Source organism: Phyllostomus hastatus, unplaced genomic scaffold (genome assembly GCF_019186645.2).
Source record: "Phyllostomus hastatus isolate PE091 unplaced genomic scaffold, TTU_PhHast_1.1 phas_contig_113, whole genome shotgun sequence".
Lineage (NCBI taxonomy): Eukaryota > Metazoa > Chordata > Mammalia > Chiroptera > Phyllostomidae > Phyllostomus > Phyllostomus hastatus.
The window spans coordinates 1,461,245-1,488,738 of NW_025333530.1; the positions used below are offsets into that span (position 1 = coordinate 1,461,245).

Below are 27,494 nucleotides of genomic sequence, written 5' to 3' on the forward strand. Positions count from 1 at the left end.
TTCTCATAGGTAAACTTTTCTAAAATGAGCTCACAATTCAAAATTATGAAGCAAATATGTTGATAATCAACATGCATCCAAATTAACATACAAAAAGGAGTGTTAAATTACCAAGGATTTCAGATTATGGAAATATCCAACAGAGACTATACTTACTTAAAATGATTAAACTTATATGGAACTACAATATTGGACAATAATAGCACATATTACAGGAAGGCAATTTCTAAGGTTAAAATGCTTAAATGCCCTTGCATTATTCAGATGGAGTGTGGAGATAGTTATCAGTATTAGAATATCATGACTAAGATGCAGGGTAGGAGCCCCAGACCTCTGTCCTCCTATAAGGAACAACAATTAGACAGCTATTCACAAACAGAATAGCTCTGGAAGACCTCAGGAAGCCACTAACAAAGTTTCAGCGACATGTAGAGTAAAAAAACCTGAAAATAACCACACAAAAAAGAGTAGAAGAGAAAGTTAAATTGTGCCTGCATTATTCTGTATCCCAGGCTGGCACAGTTAAGTTCCAAGAGAGAGCTCCTTAGCCCCGACACAGTTCTCTTGTCTTGGAAAAGGAGCACAGGGTGAGTCACCAGTTTTGCCAGCCTTTCCAGGAACTGCATGAAAGACCCAGTTCAGTTTCACCCTACCCAACGCCAGTAAAGCTGAGACATCTAGAAACCACTAGGAAGAAGTAAGAAGGAAAGGATCTACACAGTATCAGCCATGCACAGAGATGAACTTGGTTTCCAGTAGCTTCGTTGTCAGGGCACCCCAGTATGTTTCACTGCTGTAAACCTCAGCAGCTCTTACCAACACTTCAGGCCCCCACAACTTTCGTCCCTGAGGACCTTGTGAGAACCCCAGCAGATGGCTCCATAGAAGACATTCCTCTCCTAAGAAACCAACAATTAGAGCAACCACCACAGACACCTACTTAAGTTTTTGTCTTACAGATTTTCACATTTGCAGATGCCAATAGTCTGAGTCCCTCCTTCCTTTCTCCTTCTGCTGGAACTCAGGCTCTGCATTGACAGGCAGTCCCAATCTCTGCAGCTATGAACATGTAAAATGCCTACGTAGGTCCCTTCAGTCATTCCCGCTGCTGTATGCATGCCCATTATCAGCCTTTTCAGCCACACACACAAGTGCCCACTTGCAAGCAAGGCCTCCATAGCTGCTTATGGGCCTGCATCTGGCACTGACCACTGTCACTGGCTGGCACTGCAGTGCTCACTATATCTTGTCCCGATAGCTATGAATCTAAATGCCACCAGTCTTGACTACCATTCAGCAAAAAAAAAAAAAAAAAAGACATGATGAGAGGAACTTTAGGGCATTATGCTAAATGAAATAAATCAGAGAAAAGTACTATAGTGTAATGTACAGCATGCTGACTATAGTTCACAATATTGTATTATATACACAAAAGTTGATCAGAGAGTAAATTTTAAATATTCTCACCACCACATGAACAAAAATGCTAATTATGTGAGGTGGTAAATGTGCTAACTAACCTTAAAGTAGTAATTATTTCACAATATACATGTATCAAGTCATCATGTTGTATACATTAAACTTATACAATGTTGTATGTCAATTACATCTCAATTAATATTGGAAAAATTTATAAATTTATGACAAGTAAGTATATAAAATTAGAGACAGGAATAAATTGAAGAATAAATGTTGCATATATAATTTTCTAAATACTAGAGGGGAGCAAGGACAATTTTTAAAACTTGTTTAACCAAGTAGTTAGTATACTATTAAGAGAGCTATAAATTAATACATAGTTGTGAAAAGAAATTTAGTGATATTTACCAAAATCCTTCAAAAAGATTCATATACCTTACTTCATAATTTCACTTCTAGCAGTTTACCTTAATGAATAATCAAAGATTGTTGTCATGGAAACAGTCACAATAGCACAAGATCCAAATATTCAATATTAAGATTTCTAAAAATAAACATTGACACAAATATCAAAAACATTTCTTAAAACTTTCTTTATAAAATATTTATTGAATACTTATCACATGTAGGCATACCCCTAAGTACTGGATGCAAAGATTGTTTCATTTATTTCCTACTATACAACAAATTATCTCAAGCTTAGAGACTTAAAATTATAGTGATTTATTTTTCTTATGCTTTTTCATTTGGGGCAAAGCTTATTCTCCATCCCATACAGCATCAGCTAGGGTAATGTAACTGAGGGCTCAAATATCCGTATCCAAGGTGATTCCTTTATGAACCGTGAAGTTCATTTTGACTGTCAGCCTGGAACTTGGTTGGTGCTGAGGGACAAGAATAGTGGTTCCTTTCTATGTGGGCCTCTTCATGTCATGTGGTCTTCCTCACAGCATGGTGGCTGAGTTTTAAAAAAAATGTGTTTCCAGAGAGAAGTAGCCATAGTCTCAGGAGTCACTTATAATCACTTCGTCATACTTTATTAGCTAAGGCAGTTACTGAAGCCAGCTCAGGTTCAAGTTGAAAGATCAGACTCCAGTTTTGAATAAGAGAGTATCAGAGTTCTGGAATATGAAGTGAGATAGGAACTAAGCTATAACCATTTTAGAAAATCCGTGGTGGCATGGAAGTGATGAAGTTAGGGATGTAGATCTGGGGTTCAAGAGAAAGATTTGAAGTAAATGGTACAATTTGAGGGTTCATGATTACATGGGTGGTAATTAAAGCCCCAGGACTGGCCATTTTCAGTGGAACTGTATTGAAAGTAAAAGGAGAATTTTAAGGTTTACCAACTATAAAGGAGCAGAGGGAAAGAGCAGTTCAAAGACACAAACATTTTGAGAGAATGGAAGAAGACTAGAATGTGGTGTTAATAAAGCAAGGGAAGGAAGTATTTGAGAGACATGTTCAAAGTTTCAAAGACATCAAAGGATTACAGTAAGACAGGAGCTAAAATGAAAAATTTAGGATGCAGTTGGTCATTAGCAAAATTGATGAGTGGTTTTGGTGGCTGGGGAGTATAGGAATCAGATGAATTGGGAACAGAGTAAGTAAAAAATGCCTTTAGTAAAAGTGACTGAGAGTGGGTAGAAAGAGATAGGAAGCATTGGATCAAGAAAGTTCTATGTTTTATAAAATGAAAAACAGTTAAGCTTGTTTAAAGTATTTTGAGAAGCATTTAGAGAAGAGGGACATTGAAGTGTAGGGAGAAGGAAAGGGTGACAGATAAACAGTGGCCTGTTCCTTCTGCCCACGCTGCAGTGGCGATTGCTGTCAGGTCCACACCTTGCTCTCCTGTCCCACAACTTGAGAAACTCAGCTAAGACCATGTCACTTGATTTGTGTGTGCTATGGAGCTATAAAGTATCATAAACTAGACAATAATTTCACTTGGTTTGGCATCTGAAATATAGAATATGGAATGAAACTGGGTGACTGCTTGATGAGAAGACATTTAATTATATGACACCACCAAGTAAAAGATTATTACCATGATTTTATCATGGGTTTAGTTGCATTATACAGGGTCCAAGTGATCTTGTTAGTAAAGTAGAATATAGAATATGCAATTAAAATCATGGTTGGATTATTTCACTGAAAGTTTTATCTTGATTAGTGTTTATATCCCATATCCCAAAATATGTATCTATCTGATATTATTACATCTATTTGGTGACCAAGCATTAATTCTTGTTTATTTTGTTCAGCTAAGATTCAGTTTATTCCCTTTTTGTACTCTGAACACACTGATATTCAATTTAGCTTATTCTAATTAATTTATGTATACATTTATATAGTTTAAGTTGCATTGTTTGAATAACTATTTGTATGATAAAACCAGTAAATGCGTAAGATATAATCAAGCAAATTTTGAGTTGAGTATTTTCAAATCTAGATTATAATACCAAATATGGAAATAATTATATTTCAAAATGTAACCTATTGCACTAAAGAAGATACTGTCCAGGGTATCACATTGAGATAACATTGGATATTTGACTGACAACCTATTTACACACATAGGAAATTCAATAATTCTCATGTGTCAAGCATATAATCTAGATTAAATAGGCCAAAAATAGTTCAAAAGGATAATATTAAAACTCATCATTTGCAAAGGGCAACTAAATTGTGAGTGACATAGGATAGCCAAAGCAAAGTTATTAATCTAATACTTACACTACAGTTTCAAAATTAGTTTATTAAAGGCAAAATAGCAGCTATAAAAAGAGAAGAGATTCATATCTATGGTTATGCTCATGAATGAAAGATGATTAAATATCATCAAAAATTAAGTTGGTTCAGTATCAAATATAATAAATTAAAAATCAGTTAAATAGTATAGCAAGCACCAAAGTAGTAGAAAGTCATAATGATATCTGAAAACACTACAGTAGGAACAAACAGTAGAGAACTTTGTATAAGGCATATCAGTTATTTCTGACCTTTTATTAGAAGTGCAATATTTTTTACACATCAAGTTTTATATTGGCTCAATATTTGAAACTGATGAAATCAGAAGCACTGTTGGGGTTTTGGGGAGAGAGACATACTGAGTGAAGGGGTCCACAGTTGCCCACCCAGTCCTGCCTCACCAAGGTTCTCATGCAAAGCTATGCAAGTCCTCATAGAGAATTTGAGGGTTCCTAAAAACTCACTATTTGAACACCAAAATTTGAAAATGGTAAGCCCCATAACAGAAAGGATTGTAAAAGTTCATTATATGCATGAAAAAATTAACTGACTTAAAAATCCTGTTTGCTTACTTGTACTTGAAAAATACTAAAATCTGTGTGTAGTATCTGCACCAAATAGAAAGTGGGCATCTTAGATAAAATTTAAATTCTTCCACTTTATTTTTTTAGTAAAGTAAAATAACATTTAATTGAAACATTTACAGTGAAACATTGTAAAGATTATTTACAATGTAAAGGTTGAAAGTGGCCCCTCAATTTGCATGAAAATCAAAAGAACAAGAAATATGACAACAAAGAGGGGCACCTTTAATTTTGATAAATGTGTGGCACTTACAGAAATGCATCCAAATTCTTGATAAAACACTCACAAGGGTAAGGTCCCATCCAGCAGCTTGATTTATCAGGTTATTTAAGGTACAAAACTAAAGTCACTTGAAACCTAAGATTCCCAAATGTTACACTATAATATCTCTTATATCTTGCAAGGAAATTATAGCCACTCATACTGCCTGATTAAATTTCCCAGGTTGGTCAATACACTCAGGTGATCAAATCCTAGTTCCTGGGTGAGCATAGAACATATACAATATCTCTTCGAGCACATCGTCTAATGAAGACCAACAATAATACACTTGTTTTCTGTTCTTTGTTAACCTCTAATGTTCTAATTACATTGCTTAGACTCTATCCCCAATTTCAAGAGACACAATAAATAAGAACAAAAGAAACACCTCCAGGTTTTATTAATTTCTTATTTAATTATGCTTCATATTTTCCTAAAACCTCTTATTACTGTAACAAAGGAAAATCTAATTTCTTTGTATCACTATAAATTACTCTTAAAATATATACCTGTAGTTTATCCAATATTCTAGGCTTCTTCATGAATTTAGCAATTACAATCAATAACCAAAATCAGAAAACATAAACATTTTATAAAACTAACAACTTCTTAAACTAGCTATAGAGGCCAAGGAGAAATAAGACCTTTAGCCAAGTGATAAACTACAAGAATTTGGAATACAAAGAGTCTTAATTTATGTGTAAACAGTAAAAGAGTATCCCCTAATTCAGGTTTGTATCCTTTAAAATGTAAACTAGAAAAAGTCACCCAAATTTGAACTAGAAATCAGTCATATCAAAAGAGTGATCAAAATATGACTGGGCAAGAATGTTGACAAGCACTTTTTCCCTATGAATTTGCCTGTTGTCCTTGCAACAACAAATTGGAGGGTGGAAAAGAAAGGCAAGATGAAACTGGTCACCTGTTTACCTTGGGTTCTCTTACTTCAGGAGAACTTGGTTCAATGGGGTTTGAAAGTTTCACTTTATGGCCTACCTAGAGGCTGTACAAGTTGGCCGCAATTTCATTAAGCATCTAGGATATTCCAATAAAGATTTTCTGGACAGCATAATTTTTATTTTCAAAAATGATTCAAGAGAACTCTAAGGTTGTGATAAAAAAAGAAACTAAAGGGTTTTCAGGAACACGTATAAAGGACACATGGACAAAACCAAAGCCGGGTAGGATCAAGGATGGGAAGTGGGGGTGGCTGGGGTGGGGGTGCACGGTGGGGGGAAAGTAGAGGCAACTGTACTTGAACAACAATTTAAAAATGTGAAAAAAAAAACTGCAACTGGGAAAAAATAATTTATGCTGAGTAGCAAGCAAATGCGGTCCATTTCAAACCAGAGAAGATAAATTTATAGCTTCCAAAAAATGGCATGTTGGTAATTTAAATGTTCTTCTAAATATACTTAAATTTTTTCAAAGTAAAATACTACATTTTTACATGTAAGAAAAAGATACAGAGAAAAAATTGAACTTGTCACACTTAAAAGGTCTCTCACATAAAATTTGCCACATTACCACAGAACACCATATATTACTTATTTCACTTTAATTTAAATTGGCTTCTTGAGAAAGGAAGCATTTGGCCTCAAGTTACCCCAATTAATTGTACACTTGACTTTTACTCTTTTCTTATATTCTTGACATACCATTATTCAGAGATACCTTTTTATTTCACAGGCTGTAGGTGTGGCAGTTAACAATTTTTTAGTGTGTTAATGTTTTTTTCTTTCTTTCATTTCAGTCTGTTCCCAGTACTCTAGAGGAGTATTTGCCATTTTTGGACTCTATGATAAGAGGTCAGTACATACCTTGACCTCATTCTGCAGCGCCTTACACATCTCCCTCATCACTCCAAGTTTCCCTACGGAGGGGGAGAGCCAGTTCGTGTTGCAGCTAAGGCCCTCCTTGAGAGGAGCGCTCTTGAGTCTGCTGGATCACTATGAATGGAACTGTTTTGTCTTCCTGTATGACACAGACAGGGGTAAGTCGCAATTCCACCTCTACATAAGTAAAACTCTAATTTCAACCTGAAATGGCCTTGTATACTTGTGATTTAGCAAAATATTTTAATTCTTAACATGACTAAAAAACAGAAAATAGTCAGTGTGTACTGTCAATACTTTTTTATTTTGACTCTGGGAGAAATTTTCTATTAAATAAGCTTTAAATTCATAAGGTTACTTGTAAACAAACTATGTTTGGTTACATAGTTGAAATTAAGAGAAATAATTCTTTAGAAAATTCTGTAATGATATTTCAGGTACCATAAAATAAATAAGTCTTTTACTTCAAATGCAAATGATTTAATGTTTTGGAACATCTAAAAATAAATTATATCGAGCCATGGCTTTGAGTTTGAAACATAAGACTTTAAATGAGTAATTGAAGGATACTAACAATGACAATGAATTTGCTAATAAGCTTCTGTTTGATGGCAACCTTTCACTTTGTCTTTAGCTATAGGCTCTAACAGTTAATAAATGATATTATAAGACCCATGTGTTGGAGAAACAAGGTTGATAACTAACATTAAATTATTGACAATTCATATATTTTTCTACAAAGTACTTTGATTTTTAAGTTGGAGACATAACTTAAGGAGTTCCTACTTTTTTCAATTCTGTTTTTTTTAGTGACTAGAATAATGACAACATGTTATATTTCAAAATAAACATCAGGGAATCACCTGTGCAGTTTTGTCTGTGGTCCTTTTTCCTTAAAGTGTAAGATGTATGAGAAGACAGGAAGCTAGAATAAAAATTGGAACAGGCAACATTTTAAGAACATCCTTGAATAAAATTCTGTCTTTGAAATGAGTAAAACAATAAACAAGCAAGACAAATCTTTTGAAGATATAATTACCTTCAAAAGTCCAAAGCATAATTTTCTATACTCAGATATGAAAATTCATTAAAGGAATTTACCTAATTAAAATTCACATTTTAATCAGGTGGGAACAGTATGTCATATAAGATGTCTCATCAACTGTGCTCTTAGCACATTACTCATATTGGATACATGGTAAATTTGATTTTCAGAGACAAGCTCAGAAAATTTATATTATGAATATATTTTATATGTGAGCAGAGCATACTCTAATTCACACTTGGAAGTATAGGAACCTGCTTACATTTTACAACATTACTTTCCAATAACTAACAATCCAAAGCATAGTAGAGAATGTTTTACAGTTTACAGATACATTACTCTGTTTATTTCTAACTTTTGGAAAAATCCTTAAGAAGAAGACACTAAAATTTGAAAACACAAATTAAAACAGTGAGATACGACCAGATGTTTATTAGAATGGCCATAGATCAGATTGTTGACAACACCAAATGATGGTAAGGATGTGGAGTAACAGGAACTCTCATTTATTGTTGGTGGGAATGCAAAGAGGTACAGCCAACTTTACATGTTCTTATAAAACTGAATATATGACTAGCATATGATCCAGCAATCACTCTCCTTGGCATTTACCCAAAGAAGCTGAAAACGTATATCAACACAAAAACCTGCACACAAAGTGTTTGAACACTATGACGCAGCTTTATTCATAATTCCCAAACCTTGGAAACAACCAAGATGCTTTTCAATAGGTGAATGGATAATTAAACTGTGGTATATTCAGACAGTGGATTACTATTCAAAGCTAAATAATAAGGACTATCAAGCCATGAAAAGATATAAAGGAACCTTAAACACAAATTATTAAGTGAAAGAAGCATGTTTTAAAATGCTTCATACTATGTGATTCCAACTACATGACATTCTTGAAAAAGCAAAACTATGAAGATAGTGGAAGAATCAGTGACTTTCAGGGGTAAAGAGGAAGGGGGGGGGTGAATAGGTGGAGAATAAAGGATTTTTAGGGCAGTGAAACTGCTCTGCATAATACTATAATTATGATTAAAAGTCCTTATTATACATTTGTCCAAAACCACAGAATGTACAACACCATGAGGAAATCCTAATGTAACCTAGGGATTTTGTGTGACTATGATGTGTCAGTGTAGGTTCATCAATTGTAAAATATGAGTATCAAATGCAAAACAATTACACTTCAGTAAATTAACTTAAAATGATTTTAAGAATTAAATCATGATGTCAAGAATTATGCACTGGGATGTAGATGAAATGTTTATTCCTGTGGTTCATTACAATATAGTTCAGTTTGCCACTTTAGGTAGAAGATCCTTATTTTGTAACATCTGCCTCTTAGGTTTCATAGAAATACTAGTGGGACTGCCATCTCCCTCTTTTCCTCTGCTCTTGTGTAAACCAATCTCTATCAAGGAGAGAGTGCAGGCATCTGCGCATCAGACTCCTCACTAAATGGGGATTAAACGTGATGTGTTGCTTTTGTGCCGGTTTATACTTTTAGGGTCCTCACTCCTGCATAGCAAGTGAGACACTTAAACCCTGAGCCACTTCCCATTACCTCTCACCCTGGCTTCTCTCTAGTATAAACAGACATACTGCACATAGTATTTAAAGACTCTTTCTTTTGGTTAAATTCCCACCTTTAAAGTTTTAAGCCCATCATGGTACAAGCACTATTTCTTCTAATACGACATCTTGTAAACTTCAATCACTTACTGACTTGCTACACAAAGCATATTTTTTCCTTGTTATCACCCTAGAATGTAACTGTTTTGCTTCTAACTGACTAATGTAAGTCAATCTAGAATTTCTTTGGTTTCTCCAATAATTGCTTCAGGATGACTAACAAGTCCTTTGTATTGCCTTCTGTTACACTAACCCAATCCAACCTTAAAATAAACACTTTTATTTCTAGGGGTAATTGCATGAATGAAAAATAACATGTTAGGAAAATGGCCATTTCTTGATGCTCAGATGGTTCACCCGGCCATCAAACCACCATGCTTTCTAATATTCTGGGGTTTAATGAGATACTTATAAAAGATAAAAATAATTTTTCTCTTTTTAAAATTGTTGTGTTCATTTTACAAGTTTAGAATAACAGGTTCAATTTATTCCCTCTTAGATACTATGCTGAATTATATACCATTATCATTAACTGATGTATAACCTCAATTATGAACATAGGATTAACTTCCATCATAAACACAATTGGCTAAGAGTAATCCATATTTTCATGTCATGAAGAAAAAAGAATACACAACATTAAAAGTCAGAATATTTTTAATGTACAAACCCAAGTGTAATGAAATAAAATAATATAAAATATTTTGATACTTTAATCTTTTACTGTTACCATAAACTGCTTATCAACACATTTTTCTTATTACAAGTAGCTGCCATAATTATGACCCTGAATTTCTCCACAAAATTTAGTGGAATAAGTTATTTCATTCATCCACTCAATTATTTCTTAAATCTTAATCCCTGTAGTAATATAATGAACTCTTAAGATACAAGAGCTTTATTGTCATAACTTAAAATAGTGTTTTTATGTTGAATTACTGTCAATAAAAGGAATGACACTTTATTTCTTCTCACATAAGACCTGTGTTCTAGTCCTGGTCTGCTATAAAGAGCTGTGTGAATCTGCCTATATTTTTGTCCACCAGGAAGGAAGGAAGAAAGGAAAGAAGGAAGGGAGGGAGGGAGGGAAACAGAGAGGAAGAAAGGAAGGAAAGGGAGATGGGAGGGAGGGAGAAAGTTGAACTTCACTGTCTTTAAGACCCATTCAATCTTTATGGGTTTTTTTAAATTTTATATTCCAAATATTCTATTCCTTCCCTGGAAATGTTGGACGGAAAGATAGCAAGTGGCATAAGTGATACCTTTATCATTAGGTGACTCCCGCTTCTGTTCATTTGACTGCTTTCAAAGAAGAAAAAAACAATTTCATTTATTTAATTCAATTTATTTATTTAGCATTCAATAAAAAATTTACAGTTCACTTTGTATCAGGCACTTTGATAAGTATTATGAGTACAATGATGGACAAATCACTACTGAGCATAAATGTACTCATTTGGTATGACTTTATTAGGAAATAGTACACAACACTCTACTTGACAACCAGAAAGTTGCCTTTGATACATAGCTTAATGTTTTTACAATTTTAATTTGAAACACAACTGTTTTCCAAGTAGATCAATGTCTCTGTGGAAATAGATCATTTAAATACAAATAATAAAATTTTTGAGTTGATAAATATGAAGTACTGAATGTGTGAAATGTGGTTCATACACCTGAGGAATTAAATTTTAAACTATGTTTCATTTTACTTGATTAATTTAAGTAGCCACATTTGCCCAATGGCCACTGTATTTGGACAACACAGCATATCTAACCACTGAACTTATATGAAATAATATATTTCACTTTTCATGAACTTTCCAAATCTCATCTTAACTCATATTTACTAATAAGTAAGAAAATAAATTAGAGAACACCCTGTGCATAATCTTTTTATAGTCATTTTCACATTGCATTTGTATACATTGACATATCTTTTCTTCCCCCAGAAACAAGTTCTTCAGTAATTATTGTATCTTCTCACATTTATACCTTTTGTGTCTAGCATAGTGACCCCTGACAGGCATATTATATAAATATGGAATGAACTGATGAATTAATCAAGTGAAGTTCTTGACCATAGGTATCAATTTTAGTTCTCTAGTAAACAATCATATAATTCATTTGGAATAGGTATTTTTAAAGAAAAATATTTTTACCTGTGTCTGTTGCCCAGAATTTTGAATACTCATATGTTTATGGCTGTACCTAACACCACAGGTAACAAGGTGAGTTTACGATCCAGGAACAGATGAGAAGATAACAACCTAACATTTTTAGACTTCTAATGATCACTGTCATTTTTTTCAAAACTGTTAACATGGCCAGAAATTTTGATCTCATGTCTAGAATAAGCTACGGACCTTGTTTTATTTCATCTTGCTTCCTTTTAATGTTTAATGCTCACTATTTTACTCAGATTAGTGCTTTCCAGGATTATACTGTTATTTCATGGGTTGCTAAATACCTTATAACCAATATCTTAATAAGTATAATATGATACTAATTGTTCTTAGGAAAGATATATTTGGCAAAGCATAGAGAAAAAAATGTGGCGTATTTTGGCTTGTTTCCTTTGATCTATTTTTTTTCTATTTAGCATTTTTTGTTAACAAAAATATTGTACATATCTCATAACATATTTTGAGAAACCTAGGAAACGATGTTGCAGAAAGCATAATATGTATATTCTCCTACTCCATGCCGAAGTCAGTGGGAGAAGTGATAAAGGGATGGAAGGAGGAGTGCATTGGGGGTGAGAGGGAGGGATCTTGCTATTTTATTCCTACTTACTGAGCCTTACTGCATATGTGCCTTTTATTTTTAAACTGTCTTAAATCTTTTGCAAAAAAGACTTGAGATTTAAATAACAGACAAAAAGGAACAAATGATTGAGAAAAGGGTGAAACACCTTTAAATGACATCTCCTTTTCTCCCAATAAATAAACTTGTATTAATCACTCCAGAGAATTCTATCTTCCTTTTCTTTTTATATTGTGCCATTCCATTGCTCTTTCCCACTTTCTCTTCCTTCCCTCAAAACCTAGAGTGGGTCTCAGGTGCACTGGGAATCTTAATCTTCTCTTGTTCATTACCACTTATGGACTCCTAAGAGTTTCTTAAGTTCACATCCATGAATAACATAGGTGGATGAGAGAGCAGATAACTCTAAGGAAAATACAACATGATGAATTCAATTCCTACCGAAGTAAAATTACTGATATATCTGCCTCTTCTTTGAAATCACTTTCAGATAGGAGTGGTATAAGGAGGATCAGGGGTACACCTGTCAACTGGACTTGGAGCGCCTTAGAGAGGAGCACTCAGTGTCTAGAGGGCTGACTATAAGCATTTTTTTTTATTTCCTTGCTCTCCCCACCTCCAGTTCCTAACTCTGCCAACACATATCTACTATTGACTGTGCCACTACAATGCTTCTGAATGATTTTTTTATTAAAAACAAAATTAGATGGCAAGAGCAAAACAGAGTTAATTGACATACAAATTCTTCAGAGGTAAGAGTCTCACATTTTAACCTGTATTATCCAAGAGGGGATGAATAATTTTTCTTTCATTCCAGATAGTATTAAGCCCTTATTTTCAACTTATTTCTTACCCCTGAAAGAAAAAATGTTAAGTCTAAGACCCCTCACCAGAATGAACAGGAGTCCCCTTTTTGTAAACCTCCCATAATGACCCTGAGGCATTATCAGTGTTTATAGTGAACCTATTAAGACTTAGACTATTTTATAGTTCATTCAAATATATTTGCTTACTGACTTTTATTACACTTATGGTCAAGCTGACAAGGCCAAATATTTACTTATTGTCAGTTGCCCAGTGTGAGCATAATCCAGTCCACTGGAAGGACAACCTCACTTAACTAGATCTCTCAAGCATGTATCACTGCCTTCTTGCTGGAACTAAAACTATAGAAGAGCAAAGAAAAATACAGGTATAAAAACAACAACAGATCTTTCTATGGAGATTCTTACTTGTAATTGAGGGAGTCGTAGTAATCAGCTACAGGCAAGACAGCTCCCACTCCCTTCACAGCCTCTCTTTGATATCAGTGCAATGCTTACTCTCTGCCACAGGCTCTTCCCACTGTGTGTGAGAGCTAAGGGGTGATTGGATAGGACAAAGGAGCACCAGTGGGTGTGTTTATGAAGAGGCTTATATGTTGGATCCCTTTAAGTATGGTGAGAGGAAGCAAAGGGAAGTTCATGTCTGCTACTTCCCACATTCCCTCATTACAGAATGAAGGATATGAGGTCAATGCTGGAAGCCATAGTCATATTCCAAAGGAGTGCTGAAATTGAGGAAGGAGAGTGAATCAGAACAGGACTGCCAATTGAGGAGATTAATAAAAAACGATGATGTGAAGCTAGAACAAGGGTAGTCAAAGAATATACCAGAACAAGGAACACTGGGCTGCCAGAGTGAACTGGAGATAAGTAGAGAAGCCTGCAGTTGCTTTGGTGGTGCCAGCAGCTTTCCAGATTTTCATATGAAAGCTGGAAGAGGCCAGAGTGTGATGGCAAGGAAACACACTATGCAATTCTCCATGAGTACTTGTGCAGGGTTACTTTACTTGTCATTTAGTAGGCACTAGACACACATTGTTTACTGACCGACTGTCTGGATGCTCTTCCCTCCCCATTTCTTTCTCACTGTCAGTGTTTGGTCTCTGAACAAACAATAAGGGCAGATCTGAGTAAGACCTATGGAGGCCCTATCCACTGGAAAGGTGATCGTGTGATCATACCCTGCCCTATGGAAATTCAAACAAACAAATTATAAAATAAGTGTATGGGAGTCCAGCAGATTTCTGATTTCCCCCATGGTGATCATTTCAGTCCTTGATTTGAAAATACTAAATTTGTATAAAAAATATTTGCTATGATAGAGTCTAGGTCATGTGCTGACACTATCAATGGAATTATTCTGCCATGCTTAAGGACCAAGAGGCAGAGGGGGAGCATGTTTCTTGAGAATCATTACATGGATAGAATGTGGGTATAATGTTTAGTGATTTTTTTTTATCCAGAACAGACAAATGGAAAGGTTCTCACTGGTTTCATTTTTCAGTGACCCAGAATTTTTTTAAAGTAATGAGCTTTCAAATGACTTACAATTTCCTGACAACTTCTTCATTAAAAAATAAAAAAGTGTTGCTTATCTGAAGATCTGGGGGAGAATCTCTTTTTAGAGCTCTGATGAACATATTGCCTAAAGATAACTTATATTGTCTCAATGAATTTCCCTACTACTATAAAAATGGAACAAATGAGTATGTAATGGCAACACACAATTAAGGTTGAAGTCCTGGGTTGTGACAGGAGAAATTCCCCACCTCACAGGAGAGTTCATTGCAGACACCTACATGGTCCTAGAACATACACAAACCCACTCACCTGGGAATCAGCACCAGAAGGGCCCAATTTGATTGTGAGTAGTGGGGGAAGTGACTAAAAGGCAGCTGAGAGCCCAGCAAGCAGCATTGTTCCCTCTCTGACCCCTCTGCCACAGACAGTGTCACAGTGCAGCTACGTGGGTTGCCCTGCCTTGGCAAATACCTAAGGCTCCACCCCTTACAATATAACAGGTATACCAAAACAAAGAAATATGACCCAGATGAAAAAACAGATCAAAACTCCAAAAATAGAACTAAGCCATGAAGAAATAGCCAACTTATCAGATGCAAAATTCAAAACACTGGTAATCAGGATGCTCACAGAAATGGCTGAGTATGGTTGCAAAATAGAGGAAAAAGTGAAGGCTATGCAAAGTTAAATAAAGAAAAATATACAAGGAACTAACAGTAAAGGGAAGGAAACCAGGACTCAAATCAATGATTTGGAACAAAAGGAAGAAATAAACATTCAACCAGGACAGAATGAAGAAACAAGAACTGAAAAAAATTAGAAGAGAAGCTTAGGAACCTCTGGGACAACTTTAAACATTCCAACATCCAAACCATAGGGGTGCCAGAAGGAGAAGAGGAAGAGCAAGAAATGGAAAAGTTATTTGAAAAAATAATGAAGGGGAACTTCCCCAATCTGGCAAAAGAAGTAGACTTCTCAAGAAGTCCAGGAAGCTCAGAGAGTCCCAAAGAAGTTAGCCCCAAGGAAGCACATACTAAGGAGCTTCATAATTACATCCCCCTAAATTAAGGATAAGGGGAGAATCTTAAAAGCAGCAAGAGAAAAGGAGACAGTTACCTACAAAGGAGTTTCCATAAGACTGTCAGCTGATGTCTCAAAAGAAATCTTACAGGCAAGAAGGGGCTGGAGAGAAGTATTCAAAGTCATGAAAGGCAAGTACCTACATTCAAGATTATTCTCTCCAGGAAAGCTATCATTTAGAATGGAAGTGCAGATACAGTGTTTCCCAAATACGGTTAAGTTAAAGGAGTTCATCATCACCAAGCTTTTATTATATGAAATGTTAAGGGGATTTATCTAATAAAAAGAAGATCAAAATTATGAAAAGTAAATGACAACAAATTCACAATTATCAACAACTGAGCCTAAAACAAAAACAAAACAAACTAATCAAGCAACTAGAATAGGAACAGAATCACAGAAATGGGGATTGCATGTAGAGTTATCAGTGGGGAGGTGGGGAGAGAATGGGGGAAAGGTACAGGGAATAAGGAGCATAAATGGTAGGTACCAAATAGCCAGGGAGAAATTAAGGATAGTATAGGAAATGGAGAACCTTAGAACTTATATGTATGACCCATGGACATGAACTAAGTTAGTGGAATGCTGGTGGGAAGGAAGGTGCAGGGTAGAGGGAAATAAAGATGAGGGGAAAAATGGGACAACTGTAATAGCCTAGTCAATAAAATATACTTTGAAAAAGGTTAAAACTGTTACAATGAAAAACTTATGTCAAAGGTAAATTTTACTCAACTGATATGTTTTATAGTTTATTCTCTATATCATATGTGACATGAGGGCTATGGAAAGAAAAGCATTTACTTATTACTTGATTCAAAGTAAAGGAGTTCTTAAATATAAATTCCTTAGAGTTGTAGCTATGGCAGCCCTGCCATTCTTTTGATCGCCCAAATAGAAATATGAAATTCCCACATATTTTCAGCTCTGTAGCTCAGATGTTATCAGTGGAAGTCAACTATACTGTTGAACAGTTAGCTATAAGTGATGGGATGCAAATTCCAGCTGTACCACTTATTACATGTTTGACTTTGAGTAAGTTCCTGATCATTGCTAGATCTCAGTTGTCTAATCTAAAAAAATAATGTTAATAGTCAAATCTACCAGGTCATTATGGTTTAAATGTCAAGTGCTTACAAAGTTCTTGGTATACAGTAAACTATATGTTATAGTCATTATCCTATATGTGTTATTGTTATTATCACTATAATTATCATCATCCTATGTTTAAACTCCAAAACAATATTTATTATTTTAAAATTATTAATCATGAATCAAAAGTTTGGTTAATTTTTATATAATGAGAAACAACCTTTCATGACACACAGACACTTCTAGGTATAAATGCTAAGTTGATGAAGAAACAAACTTAAATTTGATCTTTTTTATTCTTACTTTCCTTCATAGACCATTCTTCCTCTGACATCTCTTAAAATACTGGCATTCCGCTTGGGCTCTATCCTCAGCCACTTTGTCTCTGTAAATTTCTTAAATGCAAACCTGTCTACATCCTATTCCTGATTAGATTGATTTCATGGCTTTTTATTACTTTTCATATAAAATCTATTCTTATATGATGCTCCACAATTCATCTCTTTTTTGTTGTATTTTTGGGGGCACAGGTTTCATCTCTTGATTGCTTCTCCCATCTCATTATATAGCCCACTTCCTCTGAAACATCAAGCCCCAGGGAAAAATGACCTTTCTAAAGAGTTTGAGCACACTAGATTCTCTCACTTGCCAAGATAGCTCTGCAAATGCCTTTCTCTCAATATCAAACATTTAGTGCACATCTCTTTTACCTGGAGTAACCTATATTCATCCTTCTGAGCAAATTTTCCTTCAAGAAGTCTTTTTCTACACAGTTACACTCCAGTGAGTTAAACCCCCTCCTGTGTGTTCCCATAACAGTCTGTACTTTCTCTATCAAACACAGTATTCCATTTGTTTCATTCTATGATTCTGTCATCAGACTCCTTTAGTTCTACAATAACAGGGACTATTGCTTAAAATTATGTGTCACTATGATGATAACTGAATGTTGATACTATTGCTAAACACAGTACTTGCTACCATATAAAAGATTACATTCTATTTCCCAAACTTTATTTTAATGGTTTTATCTTGTTTTGATAGATGCCAGATTAAGATCATAACAAGTAAGCATTCTTCCCCTGCAGGAGAAAAACTACATAAGTACCCATCTTTATAGCAGTCTGTCACTTTAAATTGAAAAGTAGAGAAAATAATTTTGTAAGGCTTATTGCTTTCTGGGCCTTTTGCATTTTTGCCAACCTATACACTGCCAAAAAGAATTCTGTGTCATAGAGTAATTTACATGAGTGCACATTTCTCTCTCTCTCTCTCTCTCTCTCTCTCTCTCTCTCTCTCTCTCTCTCACTCTCTCATTCACTTTCTGTCCCCCCACCCTTTATTAGGAATAGCTTAGCTTTTTCAATGTGAATTTTAGAAAAGGATATTTAAGAGGTATATTTCTATCAATTCTAACTTAGGGAATGTTTGAACTATGACTCACTTAAAAAGTTCTTCCATTTGTAAGAATCTTAAAATACCCCTGAACACAATCTTAAAAGGTCAATTCAGAAATAGACAATAAATAGAGTATAAAATTAAAACTTAACATTTTGTCACTGACAAATCCTGAAGGCATTATTTTTTCTGTCTTTTCATATTAAACTTAATGACATATGTTAATTCTTACGTGCATTTTACCTGAATGTATATTATTTGAAGTATTTTGGTTACTTTAGTTTATGAATTTTATATTATCTATAGTACATTATCTAAGTTTTTACTCAAGTATTTAAAAAATAAATAGTATATAGAATCATAGCCTCCATATTCCTGCTAAGTCTAAAAATACCCTTCTAAAGTAGATTTGTATAAGAAAGAGTTTTTCCCCCACAAAAAAACTGGTGTACATAGGAACTATAAATAGTGTATCAAGGAGTAAGCAGATTTTAAATGGCCAAAATAACTATTTAGCTAAAATGACAAGTTTGAGAGTAAGTTGTGTTCTTCCATATGAAGTATATGTTGCCTTCATATTATTGTAGTCAGGGAAATGCAGGTTGTTTTTAAAGAGAAAACTTAAAGAAGAAGACTTAAAGAAAGGAATTTTTACTTTATTAAAACAGTCTTCTTTGTAGCATCTGGAATGGAAATCATGGTTTCTTGTTTAAAAACATGGAGCAAAATTGGTTTATATTTACTAGATCCAAGAGACCTGTTACAGACAAGCAGTTTTACCCAATGGGCCAGATGTTACTAAGTCCAGAGTTCAGCTCCACGCAGTATGTAACCAGTGGTGCCTTCTATGACTATAAAGAATCTAGGGCCCTGGCTGGTGTAGCTCAGTGGATTGAGTGTGGGCTGTGAACCAAAGTGTCGCAGGTTCGATTCCCAGTCAGGGTATATGCCTGGGTTGCAGACCATGACTCCCAGCAACCACACATTGATGTTTCTCTCTCTCTCTTTCTCCCTCCCTTCCCTCTCTAAAAATAAATAAATAAAATCTTTAAAAAAAAGAATCTAAAATATTCCCTGTGAAGGAGAAGACCATGAAAGAAGTACAACCTTGAAAAGTGGATTCAAAGAACATCCTTTGTTAGCAAAGAATATTATGCAGCTAAACTCAGTACAGATTAACATGGGGTGCAAAGTGGAACAGGTTATGGAATAGTCAAGATTTTTCTGGTCAAACATAGAGAAATACTTGTATTCAGCAATGTAATTTTGTACTCAGATGTTTAAATTAAAAAGACATAGAGTCATATTTTAAAAAAAAAAAAAACAATGATAGAATTTTAATGAGTTTCCAGTCAAGATGGAAGCATAGATAAATGCAATATTTGAATCTTTTCCCAACCACACCAAAATTAGAACTAAATTACAGAACAATCATCATTCAGAACCAGATGAAATCTAGCTGAAAGGATGTCTACAGCTAAGAATATAAAGAAGAAGTCACATCAAGACTGATAAGAAGGGCTGAGACAGGCTGGCCCCATACCCATGTGGCAAATTAAAATTGGGAGGGAAGTCTACACTGTAGAGGTCCCTCCCAAGGAGCAAGGGGTCCCAGTACCACACGAGAACCCCTATCCCAAGGTTCCAGTGCTAGGAAGAGAATTCTCCATAACTTCTGGCTATAAAACCCAGCAGGGATTGTGGCTGACTAAGACAATGGCCTCTGAAGTCTCAGGCATTCCTCTTAAAAGGCCATTGCACAAGAACACTCTAGCACTGGGACAGCAGGTCAAAAGGGACCAGGGACATAAAGGGAAGAATTTAATTGTCCAAACAGTTTTCTCACATACAAAAGTGCTAGCAGAAGCCATTATTCCTTTGGTAAACCCTCCACCAACACAAATATACAGATGGACACAATATCTCAGCCTCCATCAACCTGACTAATACAATTTGCCCCATCTTGGTGATTCCCTGAGATCCTGTCCCATCCAACTTGCAGGCCCACCCAAGCCCTTTTTTGGTAGCTTTCCCATATAAAGTGCGTCACTTGACCCATGCTGCAGACTTCCCTAAAACTCATACAAGCAGCATCTAGTATCATGGTATCTCATACCTCTTGCTAAGTGGCTCAGGTCTGTCAATAGTTGCAACCAACCTCAGTTTGGACCTTGGCCTCTCCCAGACACCTCCAAGCCCAGCAAAAGTAGCAGCCATTTGAAGAATCCTTTGTAGCTCATGCCAGGTGGCCCAGGGGAAGGGCACAGACAGTGGAAGACCTTAGCCTGCACCTCCTGGGAGACCCTAGAGTGAGTGAAACCAGTAGACAGCTTCAGACAATGCCAGATTACATCTCAACCCTCTCCATGAGCAATATGTTCCAAGGGTGAACTTGGTTCACCCTTTGCCCCACTGAAGCCATTCCTGCTCTGTAGAGACAGCCTTTGAACAGAAGCTCCTCCAATGCAGTTGCAGCTGGTTCTCACAGGTGATAGGCCTGGAGATCAGTCTTTCCCAGCAATCTGCCAAAGGCAATCAAGGCTCAACTACAACTGGAGTTTTCACACAGCCGACCAGAGAGGGAATGCGTAGGGGAAGCCCAGCTCAGATAACTGGGGAGGCTGTGTCACTGTCCCTACAAGATATCTACTACAAAAAGTTACTCTGTCAACACCAGGAGACATCACAGTTCTATCTTATATGAAGAAACAAATGCAAGGAGGCTGCCAAAATAACAGGACAAAAAAAAAAAAAGCATTTCCCAGATGAAAAAGCAGGAGAAATTACTAGAAAAAAAAAGAATTAAATAAAATGAACACAAGCAAACTCCCAGGTAGAGTTCAAAACAATGGTTATAAGGATGCTCAAGGAACTTAGCAAGAATTTCAACAACATAAAAAAAGGACATGAAAACAACCAACTGAAATGAAGACTATATTATAGGGAATCCGCAGAAGAGTAGATGAAGCAAAGGATCAAATCAGCCATTTGGAAGATGAAGAAGAAACAACCTAATCAAACCAGGAAAAACAAGAATAAAAAAAAAGAAGACAGTGTAAGGAGCCTCTGGGACAACTTCAAGTGTACCAACATTCATAACATGGGGGTGCCAGGAAGAGAAGAAAGAAAGCAAGAAATTGATAACCTATTTTTAAAAAATAATGACAGAAAACTTGCCTAATATGATGAAAGAAAAGACAGACACATCTGGAGAGCACAGAGTCCCAAATAAGATGAACCCAAAGAGGCCCACACCAAGACACATCATAATTAAAATGCCAAGCTTAAAGACAAAAAAACAATCTTAAAAGCAACAAGAGTAGAAAAAGTTAGTTAACTATAAGGAAGCTCTCCTAAGATTGTCAGTTGATTTCCGAACAGAAACTTTGCAGGCCAGAAGTGATGAAAAGCAAGGACCTATACAACCAAGATTAATCTACCCAGCACAGCTATCATTTAGAATCAAAGAACAGATAAAGAGCTTCCCAGGTAAGCAAAAAATAAAGGATTTTGTCACCACCAAACCACTATTATAAGAAATGTTAAAAGTCTTTAAGAAGAAAATGAAAAAATAAAAAATATGAAATATGAAATGGCCATAAACACATATCACTTAGTTTAAACACAAGTGAGTTGAATGCTCCAATCAAAAGACATATGGAGGCTGAATAGTAATAACACAGGACCCTTACACACACTCTCTACAAGGTACCCAATTTAAATAGAAAGACATAAATACACACTGAATGTAAAGGGATTGAAAAAGGTATTTCATGAAAATGAAACTGCTTCTTGGCCAGAGGTGGCTGTAGCAGCTACTGCCCTTGTCCCTGCTGCTGCCTTTCCAGCCCTTCTGTGATTACCCTTCCAGCTGCTAAGCACCAGCAAGAAAGGGGAAGAAGCAAGAAACTCCTACTAACAAAGACAAAGATCCAAGATGGCTGAGGACTAAGTTGAAGCCACACTAATCTCCCAGGACCAATCTGGAATTACAACTAAATTGTAGAGAAATCATCCTAAATAACTAACTGAACTCTAGCTGAAGAGAAGCTATATCCAAGGACAGACAGAAGCAAACACTCACCACAACCAGAATGGTAGGGAGTGCAGAGGAGGCATGAGAGGGCTGGCTGGGCTCCCACGGTTGGTAGCTGAAGTTCCAGATGGATATTTTAACATCCAGGGCTTTCCCTTGAGAAACCCCAAGCTGGGGTCTCCAGCCTACAGTACCAAAGCCAGGAAGGAACCCAGATAACATCCAGCTGAGAAAAACAACTGAGTTTCTGTCTGCCAGGGAGAGACATCTGGAGATGCAAAGAGCCGCTTAAAGGGACAACACACAAAATTTCTATTGCAGTCACTTACCCTGGGTTCCAGCTGAGGAAAGGCAGAGTAGAAGAGACTGTTGAGGAGAGTCTGGGGTTGGTGGCTCTGGGAAGAGAACTGAACAAATAGCCCGCAGGTTCCCTGTTGCTAAATCATACAGCAGAATCCATCTCTTTCTGTCTGAGCACTTCTCTCAAAGTGACATCAGCCTGAGAGAAAGCAATAGTCCCACCCAAAGAAATTACTCTACTCCATGCTGTGGAACTTAATCTGGGATGTTGATTACAGCTTGATCAGTTTAACAGCTGATTGATTTAACAGACTAAGGTGGAAAAAAAACAAAGAAGCAGCCAAAATGTGAAGACACTATGTAATGCTAAAGGGAACAATCCAACAAGTAGATCTAATGTTAGTAAACATTTATGCACCCAACATAGGAGTACCTAAACATGTCAAGAAAATCCTGATGGGCATAGAAGGAGAGATCAAAATCAGTCATAATCAGGGATTTTAACACCCCATTGACTTCAATGAATAGATCTTCCAGGCAGAAAACAGCAAGGAGATAGCAGCCTTAAACAACACACTAGGTTAAATGGATTTAAATGATATCTTCAGAGCATTTCACCCCAAAGCAGCAGAATACACATACTTTTCATGTGCACATGGAATGTTTTCTAAGATAGATCACATATTACATCACTACAAAACAAGCCTCAATAAATTTAAGAAGATTGGAGTTTCCACCAAGCTGTAGGTGTAGGTGGGAACCTTTCACTTCCTTGCACAACCAAGAGGAAGATAACAACCAGTCTAAAAGCAATAAACAATCAGAAGTGCCAGAAAATCATACTTCATGGAACTCCAACAAACTAGGAGTTAAAGAAACATTCACCAGACCAGTAGGAGAGATGGAGATGGGCAACTGGGTGAGCGGAGAGGACTCTGCAGCAAGACAGAGACCCTAGGGGGCAAAGTGGCAGACCATGTGAGCAAGGCATGGCTGGCTTAGGGGACCTGCAGCACCATGCTAGACCTCATCAGTGAGGCAGCTCTGGCTGAATAGGAAACTAAAGACTCAAACTAGCTGTAAATTAATGCAAGGGTTTCTACAGCAAGAGAAACTTCCAGTCTTACATGACAGAGTTCAACGGAAAAATGGGGCCAGAGTGAAGCAATTGAGCCGTGTTGTTCCCTCTCTGACCCCTCCCCCACAGACAGCACCACCATGCATCAAAGACAGTTGCCCTGCACTGGTGAATACCTAAGACCCACTCCCTACAACATAACAGGTGCACTGAGACAAAGAAATGTGGCCCAAATGAAACAACAGATCAAAACTCCAGAAAAGATGCTAAGCAAAGAGGATATAGCCAACCTATCTGATGCAAAGTTTGAAACACTGGTAATCAAGATGCTCACAGAACTGATTGAGCTTGGTCACAAAATGAAGGAATAAATGAAAGTTACCCAAAATGAAATTAAGCAAAATATACAGGGAACCAACAGTAAAGGGAAAGAAACTGGGACTCAAATCAATGATCTGGAGCAAAAGGAAGAAATACACATCCAACTGGAACAGAATGAAGAAACAAGAATTCAAAAAAATGAGGAGAAGCTTAGGAAACTCTGGACAACTATAAACATTACAACATCTGAACCATAAGGGTGCCAGAAAGAGAAGAACAAGAGCAAAAAAGTGGAAAATTTATTTGAGCAAATAATGAAGGAAAACTTCACATATCTGGTGAAGAAAATAGACTTCCAGGAAGTCTGAAAAGCACAGAAAGTCCTAAAGAAATTGGACCCAAAGAGGAACACACCAAAGCACATCATCATGAGGCTACCCAAGATTAAAGATAAAGAGAGAATCTTAAAAGCAGCAAGAGAAAAGAAGAGAGTTACCTACAAAGGAGTGCCCATAAGGCTATCAGCTGATTTCTCAAAAGAAATATTACAGGCAAGAAGGGACTGGAAGGAAGTATTCGAAGTTATATTAAGCCAAGTACCTAAATCCAAGATTCCTCTATCCAGCAAAGCTATGATTTATAATGGATGGGCAGATGAAGTGCTTCCCAGATAAGGTCAAGTTAAAGAAGTTCATCATCACCAAGCCCCTGGTATATGAAATGTTAAAGGAACTTGTCTAAAACATAGAAGATCAAAAACTATGGACAGTAAAATGACAACAAATTCACAACTATTAACAACTGAACCTAAAAAAAATAAAACATGAAAACAAAAACTAAGCAAACAACTAGAACAGGATCAGAATCAGATAAATGGACATTCCATGGAGGATTTTTAGTGGGGAGAGGAAGGGGAAGAATGGAGGCCAAAAGGTATAGGGAATAAGAAGCATAATTGGTAGGCATAAAATAATGAGGAGAGGTTAAGAAAGGTATAGGAAACAGATAAGTCAAAGAACTTGTATGTACAACCCATGGACATGATCAAAGGGGCGGAGGAAGCTAGAAGGTTGAGGGGTGCAGGGCAGAGGGGGGACAAAGGGGAAAAAGTTGGGAAAACTATAATAGCATAATCAATTAAATATATTTAAATAATTAAATATACTTAAGAAGATTACAATCATAACAAGCATCTTTTCTGACCACAATGTTATGAAACTAAAAATCAATCACCAGAACACTGAAAAACACACAACAACATGGAGGCTAAATAGCATGTTATTAAACAATGAATGAGTCAACAACAAGATCAAGGAAGAAGTCAAAAGATACCTTGAAACAAATGAAAATGAAAACACAACAATCCAAAGTCTGTGAGACACCAAGAAAGCAATCCTAGGCTTGTAATTCACAGCATTACAGGCCTACCTAAAATAAATAAATAAATAAATAAATAAATAAATAAATAAATAAATAAATAAATAAAACCCTCAAATAAACAATATAACTTCAAACTTAAAGAAACTAGAAAAAGAACAACCAACAAAGCCCAAAGTGAATAGAAGGAAGGCAATAGTAAAGATCAGAGCAGAAATAAGTAAAATTGAGTCTAAGAAGGTGATAAAAAACATCAGTGAATCCAAGAGCTGGTTCTTGGAAAAGATAAACAAGATTGACAAACCTTTAATTAGACTCATCAAGAAAAATAGAGGACTCAAATAAATAATTTCAGAAATGAAGGATGAAAAATAATAACCGACACCAAAGAAATACAAAGGATTGTATTAAAATATTATGAACAACTATATGCCAATAAAATGGACAACCTGGATGAAATGGATAAATTCCTAAAAACGTGCAATTTTCCAAAACAAAATCAGGAAGAATCAGAGAATCTGAATAGGCAGACAGATTATACCTGGTGAATTTTAAACAGTAATAAAAAAAACTCCCAACAAACAAAAGCCTGGACCAGATGGCTTTTCAGGTGAATTTTACCAAACATTCCGAGAAGAACTAAGCACATCTCCTTCTCAAATTATTTTATAAAATTCAAAAGGAGATAAAGCTCCCAAACTCATTTTATGAGCTCAGCATTATCTTAGTTCCAAAACCAGATAATGACACTACAAAGAAAGAAAATTATAGGTCAATATCATTGATGAGCATAGATTCTAAAATCTTCAACAAAATATTAGCAAAGTAAACACAGTAATGCATAAAAAAGATCATACACATGATCAAGTGGGATTTGCTCTGGGAATGAAATGTTGGTACAGCATTCACAGATCAATAAGTGTGATTCACACATAAACAAAATGAAGGATAAAAACTACATGATAATATCAATAGATGAAGAAAATGGGTTTGATAAATCCAGCACCCATTTATGATAAAAAAAATCTCAGCAAAGTGAAAATAGAGGAAACATACCTAAACATAATAAAGGCTATATATGACAAACCCATTACCAGCCTCATACTCAATGGACAAAAACTACAAGCATTCCCTTAAGATTGAGAACAAGACAGGGATGTCTGCTTTCACCTCTCTTATTTAACATAAAACTGGAAGTCAAGGCTACAGCAATCAGATAAGAAGAAGAAATGGAAGTCATCCAAATTGGAAATGTACCAGTAAAACTGTTTTTATTTGCAGATGACATGATACTGTATGTGGGGAATCCAAAACATTCCACCAAGAAACTACTAGAACTGATAAATGAAGTCAGCAAAGTAACAGGATAAAATAATTAATATCCAGAAATAGTTTCATTTTTATATACCGACAATGAACTAACAGAAAGGAAAATTAAGAAACCAATTCCATCCACAACTGTTTCAGAAAGAGCAAAATACCTAGGAATAAACCTAACCAAGGATGTAAAAAGCTGTACTCAGAAAATTATAACACACTGAAGAAAGAAACTGAAGAAGACACAAATTAGTGGAAGTACATACTGTGTTCATGGATAGGAAGAAATAACATCATTAAAATGTCCATACTACCCAGAGTAATCTGTAGATTCACCATAATTCCTATCAAGATTCCAATGACGTATTTCACAGAACTAGAACAAATAGTTCAAAAAATTATATGGAACCACAATAAGCCCCACATAGCAACAGTGATGCTAAGAAAGAAGAACAAAGTTGGAGGAATCATGCTATATAATATCAAACTATACAATAAGGCCATCGTAATCAAAGCAGCCTGTTTCTGGCATAAAAACAGACACACAGATCAGTGGAACCAAATAGAGAGTCCGGAAATAAATCCACAACTTTGTTGTTATTTAATGTTCAACAGATGAAGCAAGCTCATGCAATGGGCTAAAGATAGTTTGTTCAATAAATGATGTTGGGAAAATTGGACAGATATGTGCAGAAAAATGAAACTAGACCACCTTCTCATACCACACACAAGAATAAATTCATAATGGATCAAAGACTTAAATGTTAGGCCTGAAACCATAAAAATCCTAGAAAAAACATAAGCAGCAAAATCTAGGACAATGTTTACAGTGATATTTTATGAAATCTAT

General features: G+C 35.8%; 1 protein-coding gene across 9 annotated transcripts in view; it reads left to right on the forward strand.

Moving 5' to 3' along the window:
• The window catches only part of GRIA4 (glutamate ionotropic receptor AMPA type subunit 4), a 384,719-nt gene that overhangs the window by 130,858 nt on the left and 226,367 nt on the right, over positions 1–27,494 (forward strand). For all 9 annotated transcript variants that reach the window (XM_045838595.1, XM_045838603.1, XM_045838639.1 and 6 more), the window contains one exon: positions 6,770–7,009. In XM_045838595.1, the coding sequence (XP_045694551.1) occupies positions 6,770–7,009 (240 nt within the window). The remainder of the gene's footprint in view (positions 1–6,769; positions 7,010–27,494) is intronic.